This window comes from Oryctolagus cuniculus, chromosome 8 (genome assembly GCF_964237555.1).
Source record: "Oryctolagus cuniculus chromosome 8, mOryCun1.1, whole genome shotgun sequence".
Taxonomy (NCBI): Eukaryota; Metazoa; Chordata; class Mammalia; order Lagomorpha; family Leporidae; genus Oryctolagus; species Oryctolagus cuniculus.
In genome coordinates, this window is record NC_091439.1 from 7,029,422 (window position 1) to 7,052,908 (window position 23,487).

General features: G+C 39.1%; 1 protein-coding gene across 3 annotated transcripts in view; it reads right to left on the minus strand.

The window, feature by feature from the left end:
- GLRB (glycine receptor beta) overlaps nt 1-23,487 on the minus strand; it is a 126,981-nt gene that overhangs the window by 66,343 nt on the left and 37,151 nt on the right. For all 3 annotated transcript variants that reach the window (XM_051819910.2, XM_070047177.1, XM_051819912.2), the window contains 2 exons: nt 3,846-3,952; nt 2,123-2,190 (listed from right to left, as the gene is read on the minus strand). In XM_051819910.2, coding sequence (XP_051675870.1) covers nt 2,123-2,190; nt 3,846-3,952 — 175 coding nt within the window. The remainder of the gene's footprint in view (nt 1-2,122; nt 2,191-3,845; nt 3,953-23,487) is intronic.

The following is a 23,487-nucleotide window of genomic DNA, read 5'->3' on the forward strand; positions in this document are numbered from 1 at the left end:
CTAGGAAAGGTCAGAGTCGGAGAATCAGAGGAGATGGTATCAGACATGGTGACATAGTTTATTATGATCTTCTAATTAGCCATAAGAAAGTCTGACTTCTTATTTCTAATAACCCATTCTCCCATGTATTTTCAACTCAACCCAACCAAGGAACTTCTGATAGGAACTAGGAAACTGTAGGGCCTGACATTTGGAAGGTATTCAATATTGTCAAACAATAGATAAATTGATGATACCTACTGAACTATGACAAGTGAATACATTCAATTGAGGGAAAAAGAGCCTTGTATTAGCTGTCCCCCAAACACTCCTGTGTGAAAGACAGAGGTGTGTGTGTGCATGTGTGTTCGGTGGAGGTGTTTCTAGTAGAAAGCAACATCTTGACAGTGATGTTTTAAGATTAGTGCAGAAAGGTCAAGTAAAGATAACCAAGATACAGAGAAAAACACGGAGACCGAATAGATACCCTTAAAGTTTCACACAGGGAAAATGTCTCTTACTCTTGTAAAGTGAATTTCTTACATACACAAACTGCATTTTCAATTCACAAAGGGCTACACTCATCTCCTGTATGATACAAGGCAGTTTACATCTTGTTTCAGATCAGTCTTCTAGTGATCTATGATGTTTGCTATTTATATGAAATAAAAAGTCAATGGGAGTGAAATCTGTATTTGATTCCAAAGTCTTCTTTCAAATACATCCCTAAAAATATTGATTCAATGTGTAAGGAAATCATTTTTTTGGACGTTAAAATACAAACTCCTACAAATAAATTATAACATTTGTATAACAAATAGATACAAAAATAGGCATCACAAACTAAACACAATACAGAATTACTGCTGCTACTAGGGAAAAAAGCAGTAAATTTTTAAGTCATTCTTTCTGAGATATTCCCAGAAAAATAGATGGGAGCCTGATTATTCTTAATAAATGTGCAATCTAAATTTTAGACTATAACTTAATAGTAATACAACCATCTAAAAATACCCCTCAACTGGGTCTTTCTCTTACCTGAAATATCATTTCAGTACGTAGTTTTTCAAGAACGGCACAAATCTACAGTAAGAGCACTTCAAAAAGTTCATGGAAAACACAGATTATGAAAAACTATGCATGGATTTCAAAATTCTTTGAACCAAAATAAACGTATCATTTAATTCCTTTTATCCATGAAAATGCTCTCATATTCTGTTGAAGTGTCTCATATTCTAAAAGCTTGAAAAGCAAATAGATTCACTGAACATCGGTTAAGTGGCTGAGGTGGTAATTATATCACACATCATTCTGGAAATTTACTAATGAACTTTTGTGGATGTCTTTGTCACTAAAGCCTAAATCATCGTGGGCAGCAGAGAGTCCCTGGAAACTTTCTTTCCCATTTTCCCCCAGGCTCAAGCTTGCCTGACATTCCTCCCCAGCCTTCACCTGCCTTTGTTTTGTCTTCCCCATGTGACACTGCCTTTCCAGGGAGATCTTGCAGGGAAATCGATTTTCCTCTTTGCTGTTTTTACAGTTCTTCGTTCCATATATAACAGAAGTAGCACAACAGAGAACACAAAGATTGCCCTCAGAAATGATGAGGGAAAAAAACTGAATACTTAAACCATTTTTCAACGCCTATCCATGTATTAGAACAACAGCAACAGAAAAACTCTGTTGCTCAAAATTTTTCATTGTGTAAATCCTTCCCCAAGTGGCAGCCAATCAGTTTTTCAGGAAGAATATATTAATTTCTCCTGGCACTTAATGCTAAGCATTAAGGCTAATATTTTAATTTTTTTTTTTTTATTTTGAGAAGCAGAGGGAGAGACACAGAAACAGAGACAGAGAGACATTCAGAAAAAGAGGAGATAGAGATAGAAGTAGAGCTCCCACCCACTGGTTCAGTTCTTAAATGCAGGTAATGGCAACCAGCTGGAGCAAGAATAATTATAATAACAAAATTACACAGGAACAGAAATCTCTGATCTAACAAATCCTAGGAATTTGAGTATTTTGTAATATAAGAGAATAAGCATTCTTCCTACAAGTTGTTTAGCTTTGCTTTAACACTACTTTATCTATACTCTAGGTAAAATTTAGACAATTGAAACTACCAAATTAATTGTAATCTTACCATTGTTGTTTCTTGAATGGATCCAAAACTGTTGATAAAAATGTTGACAACCACATCAACAGGGATGCCTATGAATAAAAATTAATGATAAATTTAGTACCTGTAAGAAATTTGGTCAGAATCTTCATGTTTTTATAGTTTATGTATTTATTGCTTTTATATTTTCTAGATGAAATTGGATATGTTCAAGGTGACACAGTTCTAGAATACTTTATATTTTCCAATCCACATGATATGCAAAATCTATAGTCCCAGTATTCCTACTAATTTATTTTTCTGTATATGGATTATGTAGTAAATAAAATGAGTAGAGCTATAATTATAATATTCTTTATTAAGAAATAATTCTCTCTTAAAGTGTAGAGACTCTGGGAAATATGTTTAGATTCAAATCTTGTATAAATAGGCCAGATGCATTTACTTTAAGAATTCGTACAGGAAGAAAATTATTTTTATAGGATTTAATTTTTTTGTACTTCTCTAATTTCTTCAGATTCTTACATTAACTGGCAAAAGAGTAATGACAAATTTTACTTTTATTTACTATATTTTAAATTTTCAATTCATGAAAATGCAAAGTAAGACTTGTAACTCTTACCATAAAGATTTCTGCCTGACCTGTTGGAAAATAATTTGAAAGTTCATGGAGTGAGAACTGAGGTATAATGTTGCAAATTTCTTTCTTTCTTTCTTTTGAGCTCATTGTGGCTGCTGGTTGGGCTATCAAAGGGAAAATGTGAATTTAGCCTTTTAGCCACATAACCACTGACTGATGAAAACCAGGTGGTGAATCAATACATGGTGGGCATGTGACAGCCCAGACCAAGGCTCTTGTTGAAAGTAACTGAATAGGTTCTGGTAATGAACAAAACCCCTGTTTTTACAACATAGCTGTATAACTTCAGTTGACTAGAAGCAGCTGCAGATCTTTTATTTTCTGTAAGGGAAAAAAAAATCAAGCCTTATAATGTTAATCTGATCTACTTTAATACCTGCCCTTAAACAGCAACAAGGATTACAGCTTTCCAGAGATGTTCTCACATACCCTTTCCTAATTCATCAAAAAAAGCAAAACCTATACAGCTATATAATTTTATTTAGTTTTTAGTACAGTGTAGCTCTTTAAAGGTGTAAACAATAGTAATATGCTGTCAGAATAAAAATAACCTGTGTTGTAGAATACATAGTCACTTTATTCACAATGTTAATTTTTAATACATAGGGTCAGCTTCTTTCAGAAAAATAGAGGGAATTTTTTTAATCAATGTGCCATACTAACAAAAAAAAAAAAAAAAAACATAAACTAACATCAGAACTGTTGTCTTTCCCTAAGAGAGTCAATGGCTGTTCTACAAATTATAAAGTTGGTATTTGTGAATAAAAGCCAGATTCATATCTAGAGCCTACATTTTAAACCCTAAGGTTAAGAATACTCAGTACTTAGAAAACTCATCACAGAGATTAGCATATTAACTCAGAGCAAAACATTTTGGGTTTTCCTGAAAAAAACTGGTAACCTATGAAACTATTCAAATTCATATTTTGCTTATCTTTGAATATTACGGCATTAAGTTGCCTTGAGGCTAACTACATTACAAAGCAGTTGTATGTCAGATTGAAATCTAGTTGCCTTGAAGGCTCAATGAATGATTTTATACAGATACAATTAATGTTTTGAGTTTTAAATTAAAGAAAGAAGACTTGGGAGGAGGGGGAAACAAACCTTTGAAATTTGGTCTTATCCTGGGGTCATAACTGACCAACAGCCGGTTCAAGATATTGCTAGTGGAGTTGGCGGGCACTCGGGCCAGGTCCTCTGCTGACTGCTGACTGGGAGAGAGGAAAATAAACCCTAGTGAGCATGCAGAAGTAGCAAGCAACAGGAATAGTTCGTCTTCACTGGGAGAAAAGGCTGTGCTGTTTTGAGGATCCACAACCACTGCCCACTGCATGCCTTCCCCAAATAGAAGTAAATGAAGAGTAGCAAAGTTTGTCAGGAGCCCAAAGGGTATTTTTATAAAATGTAAAACAAATAGGAAAGTATTTCAGCATTTAATTTTACTAGATCCATGAAACACTGTCCTAAATACTCCATGTTACTTTCTATTAAATAAACTGCAACAGACATCTTACTTGTCTGGAAGGAATCTATGGTCAAAACCCAGGCAAACGCAGGCGTGCACATGAGACAGAAATAGCAGAGCACGTTTCTGTACAGTGTACATTGGGAACCTTCTGCCTAATCAGCAGGATGAGGCTGTCAGATAAGTCCAGACAGTTGAAGCATTCATAAACTAATTCTACTGACACGCATAAAATGGTATTTCCAAAGAAACACAGTGACTGTTCGCTTCACTGAGTTAAATTCAGTATCCTAGGGAATAGGTCAAAGAACATCTCTATAACCAGATCCGTAAAATAAGTAAAATACTCCACAATTCTATAAGACATGAGGGCACTACAGAAAGTTCGTGGAAGTGGAATTAACCGGTGTTTACTACGGGAGCTAGCATTGGGGCACAGTGGTTTGTCACCACCTGTAACATGGGCATCCCATTAGAGTTCAGATCAAGTCTCAGTTTTGGCCTGGCCCAGCCCTGGTGGTTGTAGCCATTTGGAAAGTGAACCTGTGGATGGAAGATTTCTCTCTGTGTGTAACTCTGCCTTTCAGATAAATAAATAAATAAATAAATAAATAAATAAATAAATAAATAAATAAATCTTAAAAGGGGGGGAATAGTGCTGCTGTGGCATAGCAGTATAAGTCCCAGCCTGCAAAGTCAGCAATTCATATGGGTGCAAATGCCTGGCCACCCCACTTCCTATCCAGCTCCCTGCTAATGCACTGGGAAAATCAGAAGATGGCCAAGCATTTGGGCCCCTGACACCAACGTGACAGACCTGGATTAGGAAACACACACACACACACACACACACACAGTGAAAAAAAAACCTAGATGTTTATTTTGGTGCAAAAACTTATAAATTCGTATTTTTCTTTTTAAATAGCAGCTGTTTAACTCAGTATATTTTATTTGTTTTTAAGAAATATTTATTTATTTAAAAGGCAGAGTGACTCTCACACACACACACACACACACACACACAAAGACCTTCCATCTGCAGATTTCTTTCCCAAATGGGAACAACAATCAGGTGTGGCTCAGGCTAGAGCCAGGAGCCAGAAATTCCAATAAAATTATTTTCATCAGTACAAAAAAGAAAGTGTCCCTGACAACCACAAGGAATATCAAAACTAGGCTTGGTGTATCTAGCATTGCCTATTCCATTTTTACCATACTGAAATGGTAAAAACTCTCCATTCACATAATATATTAATTTATATGAAGTAGCATAGACGTAAGAGGTTTGGCTTTGTATTGCAATCAAAATTCTTTCCTATAAGGCTACTGTGTCCCGCTGATACTAGGCAGGTGACACAGATGAACTAGATATTAAGAAGATCATGCAAAAATCTAAAAACACTATTAACTGATACAGACAACCTCTTCAAATAGAAACCACTCACAAGAAATCAATTACTTAAACCTCCCAAAGGTGCAGGAGATTATACAGATTTTTTAAAATTGCTACTCGACAGCCTCGTCAGCTCTAATATCACAGCTTAAGGAACTTGGGGAATTGTAATGAGATAAAAATGTAACTTTAGGGACACATGTCATCCCTTATCAAAACATGGAAAATTCTAGAGAGAATGGGGTTATGTGAGAAAAATTGAAAAGAGAATGCAAATTAGTGTTCAAATCTATTTGCCAGTTTTCTCATTCAAGAGAGGAAAACAGAATTGATTATAAAATACACCTCTATTGGATCTATTGGGGCTGGTATTGTGCCACTTGACACAAAATCCTTACAAGTGCATTCAATGAAAGCAATAAAACAATTAATAGTAATTTCTGTGGTTCAGAATCTTCCAGCCTGATTTTCCCCCAGCTGCAGGCTATGACAACCAATTCATATTCTAGCTCTCTAATTCACTAGCAAATCTTGCCCTTGTACTCTCTAGTACAAAATCAGTCCCCTCTTCCCAGAGTACTCTAACTTCCACTCCTCATTGTATTAACCTAAAACTAACCTGTCCTTTAAAATTGCCTTAGAGTTAATTTCCTTTCTAAAATTTTGTCTCAATCATGCCTCCTTACTCTAATGAAAAAACACAAAGAAATATATGAGTTGGCAATGACTTTGTAACCTTTTTTTAAAATCTGCAAGCATATTACAAGCTAGACAGAATGCAGACAGTAAGATTGTTGAGGGGACAAGGGCTTCTACACTGGTTTTAAGGCATTAAATAGATATTGGTCCAAGCACTTTCCACCTGTGAACTTAGCAGATTTCAGCCCAGGTTGCCTCAGGGAAAGCAGTTCCACTCATCTTCTCCACAGGAAGAATGTATTTCTTCTTTCGGTGCTCTTTTAGCTGAGAGGAATCTTCTACCCTCTCAGGAGCTTCCCCACATTAAAGCAATATGCATCATGGAATGGCTATTACAGAATCGATCACCATGTTCATTCCTTCCTTCTTTCATTGGATAAACACATTCACTTGATTAAACAGAAAAGTTAGTAACCACACAAAGCTGTTTTTCAGTGGCATGAATGAAAAACTAAACAAACAAAAGAGTGAACAAATAAAAAATATATTTTAAGAGATTAGGTAGATGTAGCCAGTGTCTTAAAAACAGCCAAAGTAATCTGCATGTTGCATATTTTCCTAAGTATGTATGTTACTATATATAACTTTACAATTTGGAAAGTAAGTTAGTATTATTTTTACAAAATGAGCAGGGATAAGAACAATTGAATGATGTTAATTACCTCACTCAGTAAATGCCTGCTCCATTATTACATTCTCAAAATTCTGAAACTTGGTCCAATGTTTTATCCATTTACTGGTTATTTTGTTTTATTTGAAGAAATATATCGGCCGGCGCCGCGGCCCAATAGGGTAATCCTCCACCTAGCGGCGCCGGCACATGGGGTTCTAGTCCCGGTCGGGGCGCCGGATTCTGTCCCGGTTGCTCCTCTTCCAGGCCAGCTCTCTGCTGTGGCCCGGGAGTGCAGTGGAGGATGGCCCAGGTGCTTGGGCCCTGCACCCCATGGGAGACCAGGAGAAACACCTGGCTCCTGCCTTCGGATCAGCGCCGTGCGCCAGCTGCAGCGCACCAGCCGTGGCGGCCATTGGAGGGTGAACCAATGGCAAAAGGAAGACCTTTCTCTCTGTCTCTCTCTCACTATCCACTCTGCCTGTCAAAAAAAAAAAAAAAAAGTAAAAGAAAAAAAGAAATATATCAACAAATAATAAAATCCTACCAACAAAGTAGAATTTATTTCTTGGAAATATGATATTAATTTAAGAAAATAAGTTACTCTAAAAAGTCATCTAATGACTAGAGAAAATGTTTCATATCAAAAGCCTTTTTAACCAGTCTTCTTTTGTTCACTGGCCTAAACCTGAACCAATGCCATTACTAAAACATGAAGTTATGCAAGGAATGTGTCAGGTTATATAGCTGTATGATGTAATGTTTTCCAGAACTAAAGGAAAAACCCAGAAATTTCTTTTTAAAGGGGGAATTCAGTTTTCCATTAGCTAGAGAAAATTCTTACTTTTCCACAACCCTTTAGTGACCACAGCACACAGTTTCATTTCAAAAACCAGTGTGTTGAAGCATATTATCTTAACGTTCTTCCTCAAACCAAGATTTTGCATCCAAAGGGTTGCTTTATTTTTCCATTTGGTTACAAATGCCCCTCTCAGACCTGAACCTAGTGTGGCACATGCCAGTGGGAGTAATCTGGGTGTGGGGGCTTCAAACTCTTCAGCTGGACATGAACTTACAAGTATAAAGGCACAGCCATAGGGAAGAATGAAATATGTAACATGTGCAGCTGTATCATCCTCTTCTTTAAGGCCTGGACTCCTTAACTCCTTGTTAGGTGACAGAACCTCTGTGAATCTGATGAAAGGCAAGCACTTCCCTCAACAACAAACACAGAATTTGCAATTCTGAAGGTTTCCTGACCTGAAGATGATTGGTTAAGAAATCCTCCTGACTGTTTATGTACAACTTAATACTTTATCCCTTTTAGTATTTTTTTTGTTCTACTTAATACTATTGGTTGAACACTTTAATTAACACACACGATTATTCTTATGTGTTTAAATTTAACTGAAAAGTGATCTCTGTTAAATATAAGAGTGGGAATAAGAGAGGGAGGAGATGTACAATTTGGGACATGTTCAATCAGACTTTCCCCAAATGGTAGAGTTAGAAATGTGCCAGGGGATTCCAATTCAATCCCATCAAGGTGGTATGTACCAATGCCATCTCACTAGTCCAAGTGATCAATTTCTGTTCACAATTGATCATAATGATAGGTCTAAGAGTCAAAGGGATCACACAAACAAGACTAGTGTCTGCTAATACTAACTGATAGAATAAAAAAGGGAGAGAACGATCCAACATGGGAAGAGGGATACACAGCATATTCATAGAATGGCAGATGTCCTAAACAGAACTCTGGCCTCAGAATCAGCCCTTAAGGCATTTGGGTCTGGCTAAAAAGTCCATGAGAGTATTTTAGGCATGGAAAGCCAAGACACTCTGGCAAAAAAAGAGGACCTAAATGAAAGATCTCTGCGACAAGATCACAGTATAAAGAACGGGCCATCAAAGAAGGAGGTATCTTTCTCTGAAGGGAGGAGTGAACCTCCACTTTGACTATGACCTTGTCTAAATAAGATCAAATTTGGTGTCTCAAAAGGCTTCCATAGCCTTGGCAACTCATGACAAGAGCCTAGGGTGATTACTGAAGTCATAAACAAGAGTGTCAATTTGTTAAGTCAACAATAGGAATTGCTGTGCACTTACTCCTCATGTAGGATCTCTGTCCTTAATGTGCTGTCCAATGTAAATTAATGCTATAACTAGTACTCAAACAGTATTTTACACTTTATATTCTGTGTGGGTGCAAACTGTTGAAATCTTTACTTAATATTTACTAAACGGATCTTCTGTATATAAAGGTAATTGAAAATGAATCTTGATGTGAATGGAATGGGAGAGGGTGTGGGAGTTGCGAGGGGTGCAGGCGGGAGGGAAGTTATGGGGGGGGGGGAACGCCATTGTAATCCATAAACTGAACTTTGGAAATTTATATTTGCTAAATAAAAGTTTAAAAAATCACTGCAATAATAAACATGGGGGGGGGGCAGAAATCCTCCTTTGTAGAAGCAACGGTAATCATTCAATCACCATCCTTCCTCTAGCGGGAGATTCTGACTCTGGACGCTTTGATTACTGCTAATTCTCTTTCCAAGAGCCAGGTGCATGACAAGGAACATTAGTGGGCAAAGTGTACAGTGGCAGATTCCATTTCTTTATAAAAATCACACTCTATGGACACAGCAAGGAACACAATCAAAGAAAAGAACTACAACTATAAACAGTGGCATTAGCGACTTTGTTTGCCATTATTTTATGAAGCTATAAAGTGAGAGGAGAATATTTTTTAAAGGAGCAGATATTTTCCAATGAGAGAACATAAGGCACTGTCAAAACTCTCTCTCTCTCTCTCTCTCACACACACACACACACACACACACACACACAAACAATGGGAACATATTCAAGGAGGGATACAGGAGCCAACTTGAAAGAGTTCCCAGTGGCCAAAGCTGGAATTACTGAGTAATAAAATAATGGATTAACATCCAAAGTACAAATAAAAATCCATGAGTCCATACAGCTACAAATGAAAAATTAAAAAATGAAGGAAAATAGACAAATCTTCCATCCAAGAATTCCAAACACTTAGGCTAGATCTCCACTCTCAAATTAGTAGAATATAACTTCCTATTCCTTCATATGGCCTGTGCATAGTGACCTCCTTCCAAACAGTTCAGCATGGAAAGAGGAAAAAGGAGTGACCTTGATAAAACCTGACCCTCGCTATTTCGGCACGCTATCAAAGCTAACCTCAACAGTGATTTCATGATGGCAGGAGTTTCCCTCCCAGTGTGATGAGAATGGCACTTTAACTGTGTGGTCTCCCTTCCCAAAATAATACATACATACAAAATCATGAGGAAAACATCAGCCAAATCCCAACTGCAGGGCATTGTGCAAACTATGTCATGCTCACCAAAACAAGGCAAGTCTGAGAAACTGCTACAGGCAGGAGAAGCTGATGGAAGAAATGCATATAAGACAGAGAAAGGACCTAAGGTGAAAACTTGGGAGATGTGCATGCAGCAATTCCTTTACTGGTATTTCATTACAGAAAATGCACCTTCCCAATGAAATTGTAATGAAATAAGATGCAAGGGAACCTGGGAATCCTCTGACTATCTTGGCAATTTTTCTAAAATTGTAAAACTGTTGTAGAATAAAATGCTTATTTGAAAAAAAAAGAACAGGAAAGAGGCTGATAGATTCAGTAGAGCCAAGCACACTCTCTTATTACCAAATCCACACCCTTAGCTGGGAGCAAATTCTGTATATGGTCACGTAGGACAGACATCTTACATGCTGAGATCATTGGTTATGAAAAAACTGCCACATGTCTGTCCCCAGCAACTTATTAAAAATACAGCATTATGGAAAGCCAAGACTCTGTGACAAAAAAGTATCCTACATAGAGGATCTCTGTGAGCCCTCAGAGGAAAGGAAGGGTCATCAAAGAAGGAGACACTCTTCTCTGAAGGGAGGAGAGGACATTCACTTTGCTTATGGCCATGCCCAAATACCAATGGAGTCTATGGTTACAAAAGGCCTCCATAGCCTTGGCAGCCCATGACAAGAGCCTCAGATGATCACTGACATCATAAAAAAAGAGAGTTAATTGTTAAAGGAACAACAGTAGTCACTGTGCACTTGCTCCCCAGGTAGGACCTCTGTCCCTATTGAACTGTAATATGAGAATCAACTGTAAATTCTCTCCCCAAATTGTACTCTCTATGTTGTGTGTGGGCGTGGATGCAAATTGTTGAAGTCTATGATTAGCATAGAGTTGGCCCTCTGTATATAAAGTCATACTAAAAATGATCCATAATGAAGAAGGAGATGGGAGAGGGAATGGGAGGTGGGATGGGGGAAGGGTGGGGGGGAGGGGGGAAGAACCATTATACTCCTAAAATTGTATCTATGTAGAAATGCATTTATTAAATAAAAATTTAAAAAATAAAGAAAAATTTTGAAAGTACAGCATTATAGTTCCATGTACATAGAAAAATAGATGGCTAATAATTAGAGATAAAAGAAATATATATAGGGGCCGGCACTGTGCCTCACTTGCTTAATCCTCCACCTGCAGCGCCGGCATCCATATGGGCACCGGGTTCTAGGCCTGGTTGCTCCTTTTCCAGTCCAGCTCTCTGCTGTGGCCTGGGAAGGCCATGGGCTCCTGCACCCACATGGAAGACCAGGAGGAAGCACCTGGCTCCTGGCTTTGGATTGGCACAGCGCCATCCGTAGCGGCCACTGGGAGGAAAACCAACAGAAGGAAGACCTTTTTCTCTGTCTCTCTCTCTCTCACTGTCTAACTCTGTCAAATAAAAAAATAAATAAAAATTTAAAAAAATAAAAAACAATTTTAAAAATATTTATATATTTAGGTAATAAATTGGAGCTATTTATGTATACAGATGATTATGGGGTTGATATAGACTGATTTGATCTGTTTTGTATTTCACTTCCTATCCCATACTGTATCAGCGTTCTTGACAGCTTCTCTATGTGGTTTCCATACTGTTTTTACAAATTAAATTGTGAACAGAAGGTTTATGAATACAGTGAGTGATACCTTTTGTATGATGAGTTTAGTTTATTCTAAATGTCTTCAAAAAGAATGTGTTTATGGATCGATGTGTGGGGGGGGCAAAGTCTGTCCTAGTAACATGGGCCAAGAATCATAATTAAGAACAGTATTCCACCACATTCATTTTATTTATACCTTCAATTGGGCTTAAGGAACTGTGTGGCCTCTGGAAACATTTTCAAATCTGTTTATCTCCAATTATGCAATGATATCATCTACAGCTGAAAAATATTTTTCATAAAGTAAAAATTTATTTGGCGATACATTGGATTTTGAACACCAGAAATTTCCAAATCTCACTGAAAGCTATATGTTGGTCACTTTTTTTTTTTTTTTTGACAGGCAGAGTGGACAGTGAGAGAGAGAGACAGAGAGAAAGGTCCTCCTTGGTTCACCCTCCAATGGTCTTTTAACTTCATATCAAATGTGAGATTACTCATAGTAGAAATAGCATAATAAACGTAGCTGCCATTTATATGATGTGTATCTCAAACAGCATAAAGCATTATACATTCTCTCTACTTCTAATTGGCTGAATAATTAGATACAGATCATGGAGTAAGAAATTAAACTTAAAGTTCAATCCAAACAGCATATTTACTGTGCAATTATTTTCCATCCTGTGTGCACGAGAAGAATCCATATTACATTGCTAACTCGGTCACCCACTGCAATGGTATTTCACTTTTTTCCATTACCTTACCTAACATACACACAAAATTTTTCCCTTGAGGCTCAGCAGAAAGGTTTGTATCAGAAAATGCTCATACACACAAACTAAATTTGAGTACAGTGTGGGCATAACTGGAAAATACTTCTGTAGGAATCAAGATTGTGTCCCAGCTCCAGAGTGGCTACAATTCTCCCACATGACACTGGGCAAATCACTGACTCTCAGTTTCAGTTTCAGTATACCACCCTTAAGTCAACGGTTGAAATTAGGTGATCTTATTGGATCCTCTGATTACACCTGCAGTGATCTACTACTGTGGTAGATCTGCCACTGAGATCACCCCTAGAAACAAAGATGATCCTGGGAATTTTATCCCCTCCAGGTTCAGAGCTGAGTCTTCCAGCACAGCCGAGCTTTCTCGTCCTGTGGGCAGTCATATTCAACAACTCCGACACAACAAGTAAGCAATGGTAGCAGGCCAGGTATCTACCAACCGAGACAACTCTGAAGGGCCTCCCAGCGCCAGAGCTCCCTGCGGCATGTACTGATGACAGCTGTGATGGCTCTGCTCCTGCGTTGAACCCTGCCTTCCTCAACTTTAACAGGTGTTGTCCCCAAAAGGAATCCCTAGCTATATGGGGATCTTCATTTCAGAGTCTGTCTCTGAGGGAATTCAACCTATAACTTCCACTAAATACAAAAGTTCTCATGAAGTTTATAAATAAATAATATTTTTAAAACAAAAAAGTTTAACCAATTATTCAACCTCAAATATGCTTTTTTTTTTTTACTTTAGTTATTCCTTATGTCATTTAACAATTTTTGAGTCTTAACCATATGCCATGCACATTGCCATCTACTGGTTATGTTAAGAATCAAACACCCTTGTCCCTTATGATGGAAAATAACGGCCTGTGAAACGGTGGGTTCAGAATTTGTCTAGTGGTTCTCATCCTTGGCTATACACTGTATTCAGCTGAGGAGCTCCACAGAATCCTCATGCTAGTCCCACATGTACCTCCAAATCTAACTAGTTTAGGTTGTGGTTCAGGCATCAGGTGTATTTTTTAAAGCTCCTAGATTATTCTGATCATCAGAAAAGTCATTTTTGAAAAAAAGATTTCACAGAACCAAAAAGAAATTGGATTAAAATGTGAGCAACTCCAGCCGGCGCCGTGGCTCAATAGGCTAATCCTCCACCTTGCGGCGCCGGCACACCGGGTTCTAGTCCCGGTTGGGGGGCCGGATTCTGTCCCGGTTGCCCCTCTTCCAGTCCAGCCCTCTGCTATGGCCAGGGAGTGCAGTGGAGGATGGCCCAGGTGCTTGGGCCCTGCACCCCATGGGAGACCAGGAAAAGCACCTGGATCCTGGCTCCTGCCATCGGATCAGCGCGGTGCGCCGGCTGCAGCGCGGCGGCCATTGGAGGGTGAACCAACGGCAAAGGAAGACCTTTCTCTCTCTGTCTCTCTCTCTCACTGTCCACTCTGCCTGTCAAAAATTAAAAAAAAAAAATAAAAATAAAATAAAATGTGAGCAACTCCAACATTTAATGAACATATAGGGAAAGATAAGTTAACAACTAAGACCAAAGATAAAATGCTCAAGAGTGATATGGAGGGGCTGGCGCTGTGGCATAGCAGTTAAAGCCGCCCACCACCTGCAGTGCTGGCATCCCAAATGGGTGTGGGTTCGAAACCCCTGGCTACTCCACTTCCGATCCAGCTCTCTGTTATGGCCTGGGAAAGCAGTAGCAGATGGCCCAAGTCCTTGGGCCCCTGCACCCGCTTGGGAGACCTGGAAGAAGCTCCTGGCTCCTGGCTTCGGATCTGCGCAGCTCCAGCCATTGTGGCCAATTTGGAAGTGAAACAGCAGATGGAAGACCTCTCTCTCTCTCTCTCGCTCTCTCTCTCTCTCTTCCTCCTCTTCTCTCTGTGTAACTCTGACTTTCAAATAAATAAATAAATAACTTAAAAAAAGAGTAATATGGGGTCACTAGACAGGCAGATGAGGCAAAAACAGGTACACCGAAATCACAATTTCTGCCACCCCTGCATCGCAACTACCCTTCCTTAGCTGTTGATCTAGTAATCTTCTCATCATGCTCCTATATCTCATTCAGGACCAGGAAGGAGAAGACACCACGATGACGACTAAATCCCACACAGAGACACCATGAAACATAGAAACCCTTACTGTCCATGCTAACCTCCACTTTGTTTGTATATTCGTTTAGGGCACCACCCCTATCTCATAAAAAAGACTGATGACATGGGAAGGGTCCTCCTTCTTTTGTGCATGGCTTGTGGATCATATTTATAGATCCTCTTCTTTCTCCCACCCCCTTACAAGCAATTATCTGGTCTGTGAATAATGAGTATGGAGTGGCCCCCACTCATGCAGGAATCCATATTCACTCTCTCTCTATCATATAAATCCTGCACTTGTGTACTGCAGTTATGTCTCTGCTTTGAATTCTTAGCTCTGTGGAGGCAAGAACGTGGAATATAGATTAACACCCATAAGAAAGAGGAAGAAACAAATCCAGAAATGTGTGGCTCAACAAAAGTCAAGGAAAAGGAATGTTTTATATACTTAAAAGGGCCCAATGATGCTGAAAAATTGAGGTGAGGACTGAAAACATTCCATGAGATTTAACCAAGGACAAAGTTGTTTTTCAGCTCAGAAAGAGGCAGAAGTCTGAGTGGCGTGCATAGCAGAGTGAATAGTAGTTGAGAAAATGCAATAAAGGAGGAAACCTGAATCTAGTGAAAGGGTCAGCTATGAGAGATGGCAACAAGATGGTGAAACAGGAAGCCCTGGACTCCCCTCTACCAACCCATGGACTCACAAGTTCAACAGCAACACATGGATCTCCTTTGTAAGAAACACTACAGCAAAGTGGGAATCTCCTGCACTTCATGCAAGTGTGAAGTTAGCCACATCACAAGCAGCAGGAAAAGGAGACAGCACATTTCCATAAACCTCAGCCCAGCCCAGCACAATATGACCAGGAAGGTCACCTAGCACATAGCTTTTTCTTGAGGGGTAATGGAATCTCACTCCTTCACACTAGTCTAAACCACTGTCTTTTCCCTTGGTGACCCCTGGTGTCTATATGACATCTGTCTATGTCAGATCCTGTCAGCTTTCCGAGACAGGTGAGTGACAAGTCAATTCCTCAGGTAGCTCAGCGAGAAGCTGGAAGCTACATCCGCGGTCCAACTCCTTCTGTCTTCCGGAAGAAGCTGGACACTGGTGTCTTACACGAGTTCACTCTGTGTTGATCTGGGAGAAGACTGGTGGTGATTTTCACACATTAATTCAAACCCCCCACTTTGTTCTCTGTAGCTTTCAGGGGTCTGGGGCATATTAGCTCCTGTCAGTGTCCTAAGACAAAAGGCAGGCCCTTGAGTGGCACTAGGAAAAAAAAAAAAAAAAACTGAGCTACTAGTCAGGTTTTGTCACAGGAACTGAAATATCTGAGAGGAGCTTCTTGGGTAGGAGCAGCATTAGTTTGGCTTATACTTTGGAGGTTCTCAGTTCAAGAACAGGTGCCCCGTTTAGTCTTTCTCCTAGGAGGCTGGAAATGGTGCCGCGTGTGTAAAGCAACAAACACATGCTGAGCCAGGAATCAGAGAGAAGCCAGGCCAAGCTTGGCTTCAATAACCCACCTTCTTCAGAGAAACACCTTCCACGTTAAACCCCCAGTTACGTAAAGTTAGATAAAGTCTCTAGCTTACACTATCAAGCATTAGCCTTAGTCCATTAAGTCTTAACAGAAGACCTTCTGCCCAAGTTTGGGAAGCCAAGTCCTGTACAATCCATAATCAGCAGGAGATTAGACAGGCGGCCCCACTCTTTCCTTCACAAAGAAGATGGGGAGCAGGCGTGTTGCCTCTTGCTAGCTATGCACTTGGCTAGGGAGAGAAGCCATGCAGATACCTGAATGCAAGTTCACACTGGGGCATTTTCCTCTGCAGCCTTCCGGGGAGTGCATGCTGGCTCTTCAAGATGGGAGACATGGAAGCCAGTCCCTCAGATGGTACCTGGAGAAGCTTAGACTAACAAATTGGCAATGGTAAATCCTTCCCTATCTATAACTACATTAAATCTAAGTGGATTAAATTCCCCATCAAAAAACAGAGTGGATGAATGGATTTAAAGGAAAAAAAATCCAATTCTACACAACCTACAAAAGACCTCCTTGAGGCCGTTGCTGTGGCATAGCCAGTAAAGCCGCCGCCTGTAGTACCAGCATCCCATATGGGTGCCAGTTGGAGTCCCAGAAGCTCCACTTCCAATCCAGCCCTCTTTTATGACCTGGGAAAGCAGCAGAAGATGGCCCAGGTCCTTGGGCCCCTGCACCCACATGGGAGACCTAGAGGAAGCTCCTGGCTCCTGGCTTTGGATCGATGCAGTTCTGGCTGCTGATGCCAATTGGGAAGTGAACCGGTGGATGGAAGACCTCTCTCTTTCTCTGCCTCTCCTTCTCTCTCTGTGTAACTCTGACTTTCAAAGAAATAAATTAATCTTTTTAAAAAAGGCCTTCTTAAGAATTAATAGCCTAAAAATGTGAAGAGAAAGAAGAGAGATCCTATGCAAGTAAAAACCAAAGTAGAGCAGAAATAGCAATACTTATGTTAGACAAAATAGACTCCATCCTAAAAACTGTCACAAGTTGTAAAAATTGTCAACAATAAAAATGGCTATTCAGCATTCAGGCATAAAATTATAAATATATATGCATCCTACATAGGAACACATTAAATATATCAAGCAAACAATGACAAAAGTGAAAGGAGTAATAGCATTAGAATAATAATGGGAGACTGCATGCCCCACTTTCAATATAGAGCAACCAGACAGAAAACCAACAACAAAATACAGTGGACCTGAAAAACACGGCATATCAAACGTGCATAACAGACACCAAAAAATCATCCAATCCCAGCTGAATCCAACCCCGGCCTCTTCTCAAATATACATTAAAAATTCTACATGAAAGAGCACATGTCAGGTCCTAAAAAAAAGTCCTAACAACGTTAAGCAGATTGAAACCATATAAAGAATATCTTTTTCCAACCACAATGGAATGAAACTAGAAATCAATAGCAAAAGGAAAACTGGAACATTCACAAATATGTGAAAAGTAAACAACAAACTCTAGAACAACCAATGGGTCAAAGAAAAAAATCTAAATGAAAATTAGAAAATATTTGAGACAAACAAAAGCAAAAATATCAAAACATGGGATGTAACAAAGAAATACTAAGAAGAAAGTTTGTGGTGTTAAATAACTTTAAAAAAGAATAAAATTTCAAAAATTTCAAATAAACAGCCCAATTTTGCACTGCAAACAACCAAAAAAAGAATAAATCCAAAGTTAGGAGAAAATAGAAAATAATTCAGTCTACAACAGGAATAAATGAAATAATGCATAGAAAAAAAAAAAAAAACAATCCTTCTCAAAATATTCCAAAAGATTGAAGAGGAGGGAAAACTTCCAAAGTCTTTATAAGGCCAGCGTTACTATCTTGTCAAAGTTAAACAAGGAAAGCTTTATTTGGGAATATGGACTAGGACTGCAATCTGTGACACGCATGCCCAGGCCAGGATGGCCTCCGGACAGCCTGAGGCTTTTATTAAGACAGAGAAATCTAGAGTTCTTTGAGGGAGCCAGCAAGCTGTGAGAAACCATCAGCAGCAATCACAATGAAAAATTAGTCTACAGGTGATGGTTGGCAACTTCATCTGGAGTTGCTGAGAAGTAAAAATATAATCTCAAAGACAAAATAGACCGTTTCGCTGGCTTGGTCAACAGGGCAGTTACTGGAAGAATCATCTGTGACTTGCACATTTTCTCTCCGAAATCTCTTGGCTCTGTTATAGATAAATATGGCAAGAATGTTTGTATTTGTGTACTCTGTTTCCACACTCTATTACCAAGGCCAAACAGACACTACAGCAAACAAAACACAATAAACAAGTATCTCTGATGAACACTGATGCAAAAGTCCTCAAAAGGACATAAAACTCAATAGCACATTAAAAGAATCATATTCCAAGACAAAGTGGCACTTATGCCTGGGATGCAAGGACTGTTAACATACAGAAATCAAGTATAGTTAAATATGAACCACATCAACACAAAAAAAGCATAAAAATCACATGATTGTATCACTTGATATAAAAAGCATTTGATAGAATTTCCCATCTTTTGGGGCCGGCACTGTGGCGCAGCAGGTCAATGCCCTGGCCTGAAGCACCAGCACCCCATATGGGTGCGGGTTCAAGATCCAGCTGCTCCTCTTCTGATCCAGCTCTCTGCTACGGCCTGGGAAAGCAATGGAAGATGGCCCAAGTCCTTGGGCCCCTGCACCCGCGTGGGAGATCAGGAAGAAGCTCCTGACTCCTGGCTTTGGATTGGCACAGATCCAGCCATTATGGCCAACTGAGGAGTGAACCATCGGATGGAAGACCTCTCCCTCTCTCTCTCTCTCTCTCTCTGCCACTCCTCTTACTGTGTAACTCTTTCAAATAAAAAAATTAAAATTTCCCACCTTTTCATGACAAAAAATTCTCAACAAACCAGGAATAGGGAGAAATTACCTCAACAAAATAAATAAAGACCATTTATGAAAATTCCACAACAAATATCATATTCCAGATCAAAAGCTGAAAGCTTTTAAACTCAAGAACACAGCAAGGATTCCTTCTTTCAGCACTTCTAACCACAGAACACAGGAAATCACAGGCAGAGCAGTAAGCAAACAAAAGAAAGTGAAAGGTATCCAATATGCAAAGGAAGAAGTAAAACTGTGTTTGCATGAGGCACACATAAATTATTAGAACAGATAAATTTAATAAAATTTGAAGTTATAATATCAACATACAAGCAATTCTTTATACTAACAATAAACTATCTGGAAATGAAATTAGTAAAGCAATCCCATTTATAATAGCATCAACAGAATATTCAGAAATAACTTTCACTAAGATAATGAAAAACTATCAACTATAAATAAAGACAAAAGCAAAGGGAAAGTTAACTAGTGCCCATATTGTTGAAATACTATTAAAATATCCATACTAGCCAAAGGAACTTACAGGTTTAATGCAATCAAAATGCCAATGGAATTCAACACAGAAACAGAAAAGGCAATTCTAGAATTCATATGGAACAAAAAGGATCACACAGTCAAGAGAATATTGAGAAAACAAAATTGAAGAGATCACAATGCCAAATTTCAAAAGGTATTACAAACTTAAGTAATTAAATAGTATAATACTGGCATACACACAGCTTGTAAACCAATGGAACAGAAGTCAGACTCAAAAATAAGCCCAGCATATATGGTCAAATGATCTTCAACAACGGTGCCCAGAATGTGCACTGGGCAAGGATAATCCCTTTATCTCTGGGTAAACTGGGTATCTGCAAGGAAATAAATGAAACTAGTCCATTATCATCTACCATATATAAAAAAATCAAAATGTACTAAAAACTTAAAGGCATGAAACTGAAAAAGTCTTAGAAGAAAACAAAGGATAAAAACTCATCACATTAGCTCTTAAATGATTTCATGGATATGGCATCAAAAGCACAGGCAACAAAAGTCAAAATATACAACTTGGATACATTATACTAAGAAAGTTCTACACAGCAAAGCAAAGAATCAATAAAGAACAAAATCAACCTATGTAATGAAAGAAAATATCTGCAAACCATAGAAGTTATAGGGGCTTATTTCCAAAAATATATAAAGAATTCTTACAACTCAATAGCAAAATAACTAATAATCTGATTAATGGCTAAGACTTGAACATTTTTCTAAAAAAGATATACAAATGGCCAAGGTATCTGTGAGAAGATGCTCATTGTCAGAAATTTGGAAAATTCTAGGCAAAATCACCATGAGACATCACCTCACAGCTAGCTATTAGGATAGCTGCTGAAAAACAAAACATTTCTGGGGCCAGTGCTGTGGCAGAGCAGGTAAAGCCGCTGCCTGCAGTGCAGGCATCCCATGTGGGCACCTGTTGGAGACCCAGCCAGCTGCTCCATTGTGAAGCAGCTCTCTGCTGTGGCCTGGGAAAGCAGTGGAAGATGGCCCAAGCCCCTGGGCCCTTGCACCTAAGTGGGAAGACCCAGAGGAAGCTGGCTCCTGGCTTCGGATCGGCGCAGCTCCAGCCATTGCGGCCAATTGAGGAGTGAACCAGTTGATGGAAGACTCTCTCTCTGCCTCTCCTCCCTCTGTGTAATTCTGACATTCAAATAAATAAATAAATCTTTACAAAAAATAAAAAAATAAATCTTAAAAAAAGTTTTTAAGTCAAATGTATCCAAGACTGTGGAATATTAAAAACCCTTCTACACTACTGGCATAAAATTGAGACAGTGCTGCTATTATGTAAAATAATGTGGTACTGGCCTCCTCCAAAATTAAAATTAGACCCATGGTATCACTGGTATTGCCACTTCTGGGTATTTATCCCAAAGAATTTAGGACAATCCTGAGAAGACAGCAGCACTCCCACATCTTTGCAGTACAATTCACAACAGCTGAGAAGTGGCGACAATTAATGCCCACTGACACCAGAATGTATACAGAAAATATAGACATTAAAAGAGAAGGAAATCCTGCACTAAACAAAATGGGTGAACGTTGGAAAGTCTATGCTATGTGCAACAAGCCAGTCCCAGAAGGACAAATACTGTATGATTCCAATTCAGAAACTTCTAAAATAACTGAAATTTTAGAAGCAGAGAGAATTTGGGATGTCAGCGGCTCGGGGAAGGGGAAATGAGGAATTTCTGCTGAACAGGTATGAAATTTCAATTATGCAAGAAGAGTGATCTAGAAATCTGTATCATGCACAGAAAAATTGGATCAGAGGATATATCTCATATTGTGTTCTTTGCATAATAAAGTATTTTTTAAAATAATCTCTAGGGACAACTCTTTTCAAACAATCCAAATGGTATGTATATATACAACATGAGGACTTCTTTTATAGAAAGCTTTTATTCAATAAATATAAATTTCGTAAGTACAACTTTTGGATAATAGAAGTTTTTCCCCCAATACCTGCCTTCCCACTCCTAAACCATCCCACCTTCTACTCTCTCTCCCATCCCCAGGACACTGTGGCGACAAACGAGGACTTTTTAATTTAGCCGTTGGTTAAGCTAGTACAAAAAGTCAAAATTTAATATGCTTTCTTTTTATATGGGACCAATTGGCTTATTAGTTGGATTATTTGCTCAGACATTATTCAAAAACAAAACTTAAATTCTTGAGTTTCTTCTAAGGAGATTGTAGGAAATGAATAAGTAAAAGGTAAACACCACCAGAATGAAAAATCATTGAATTCCGTTCCTAAATACTTCAATTTTGAAAATCAATGAAGTAAATCTATTTTCTACTCTCCTCCACAAAGAGAGGAGAAAGGCTTGCCTATCTGGAATGTGGAAAAGAAAATCAGAGTGACAAGTACAGATGAGTGCCCAGTGAAGAAATGTGTTGGTATTTTTCATTAGTCTACAAGGGAGAAACTAAGTATTTAACAAAATATCCAGTTGAGGAAAAGCTTGAAAAATTAATCCCAATCTCAGATTTCCACACAAAAGAGGAGACAATGAGACCCAAACTTTATTGGAAGTGATCTTAGATGGGAAGAAGGAAAACTAATCTTAAGGAGGGGAATGAGCAGAAGGAAATGGCAGTAATTTAGTCAGAATTGTGTGCACGTTTTTTTAAATTTAAAAATGTACTTATTTTCACTTTATTTGACAAAGAGAGGGGGAGAGAGAGAGAGAAATCTTCCATCCACTTCTTCACTCCCCGAGTGCCCACAACAGCCAGGACTGAGCAGGCCAAAACCAGGAGCGGGGAACTCAGTGCAGGTCTCATTGCGGGTGGCAGGGACCCATGTATTTGATCCATCCACTGTTGCCTGCAAAGGTACACAGTAGCAGGAAGCTGAATCAGAAGTGTAGGAGCTGAGGCTTGAACCAAGGCACTGCCAAATAGGATGTGACTCTTCCAATCAGGCCACATGGCTACCCTAGTGCCTAGCAGAGGAAAATTGAGTCAGTCAGATACGGTTTCCTCCTTAAAAGTTTCAAGTTAACAGAGCCGGCGCCGTGGCTCAATAGGCTAATCCTCCACCTTGTGGCGCCAGCACACCGGGTTCTAGTACCGGTCAGGGCGCCGGATTCTGTCCCGGTTGCCCCTCTTCCAGGCCAGCTCTCTGCTATGGCCAGGGAGTGCAGTGGAGGATGGCCCAGGTGCTTGGGCCCTGCACCCCATGGGAGACCAGGAAAAGCACCTGGATCCTGGCTCCTGCCATCGGATCAGCGCGGTGCGCCGGCTGCAGCGCGGCGGCCATTGGAGGGTGAACCAACGGCAAAAGGAAGACCTTTCTCTCTGTCTCTCTCTCACACTGTCCACTCTGCCTGTCAAAAAAAAAAAAAAAAAAAAAAAGTTTCAAGTTAACAATAAAGAACAATTCTCTTGAGTATCTGCCAAAAAACGAGAGTTCCTATAAGAGTACCTAAAAGATTCAAAAATGAATATACTGTATTGTATACTTAAAAATTGAAGAACATTAAAGGTATCCCAAAGTATACTAATGTGAATGCTTCTGAAATGTGTTTTTAAAATATGATATACAGATAGTATTCAGTATGATATATGGAATTCAGTACTATTATCAAATGATTAATAAACATAATTCATGTTATCTAGCACCTGTAACTTTCTGTACTTTGTTAACATTGCTTTTGGCAGAGAAATGTTCCTTAAATAAATATTTGGAAGCGCTGACACTATTGGCCCTCAAAGTAT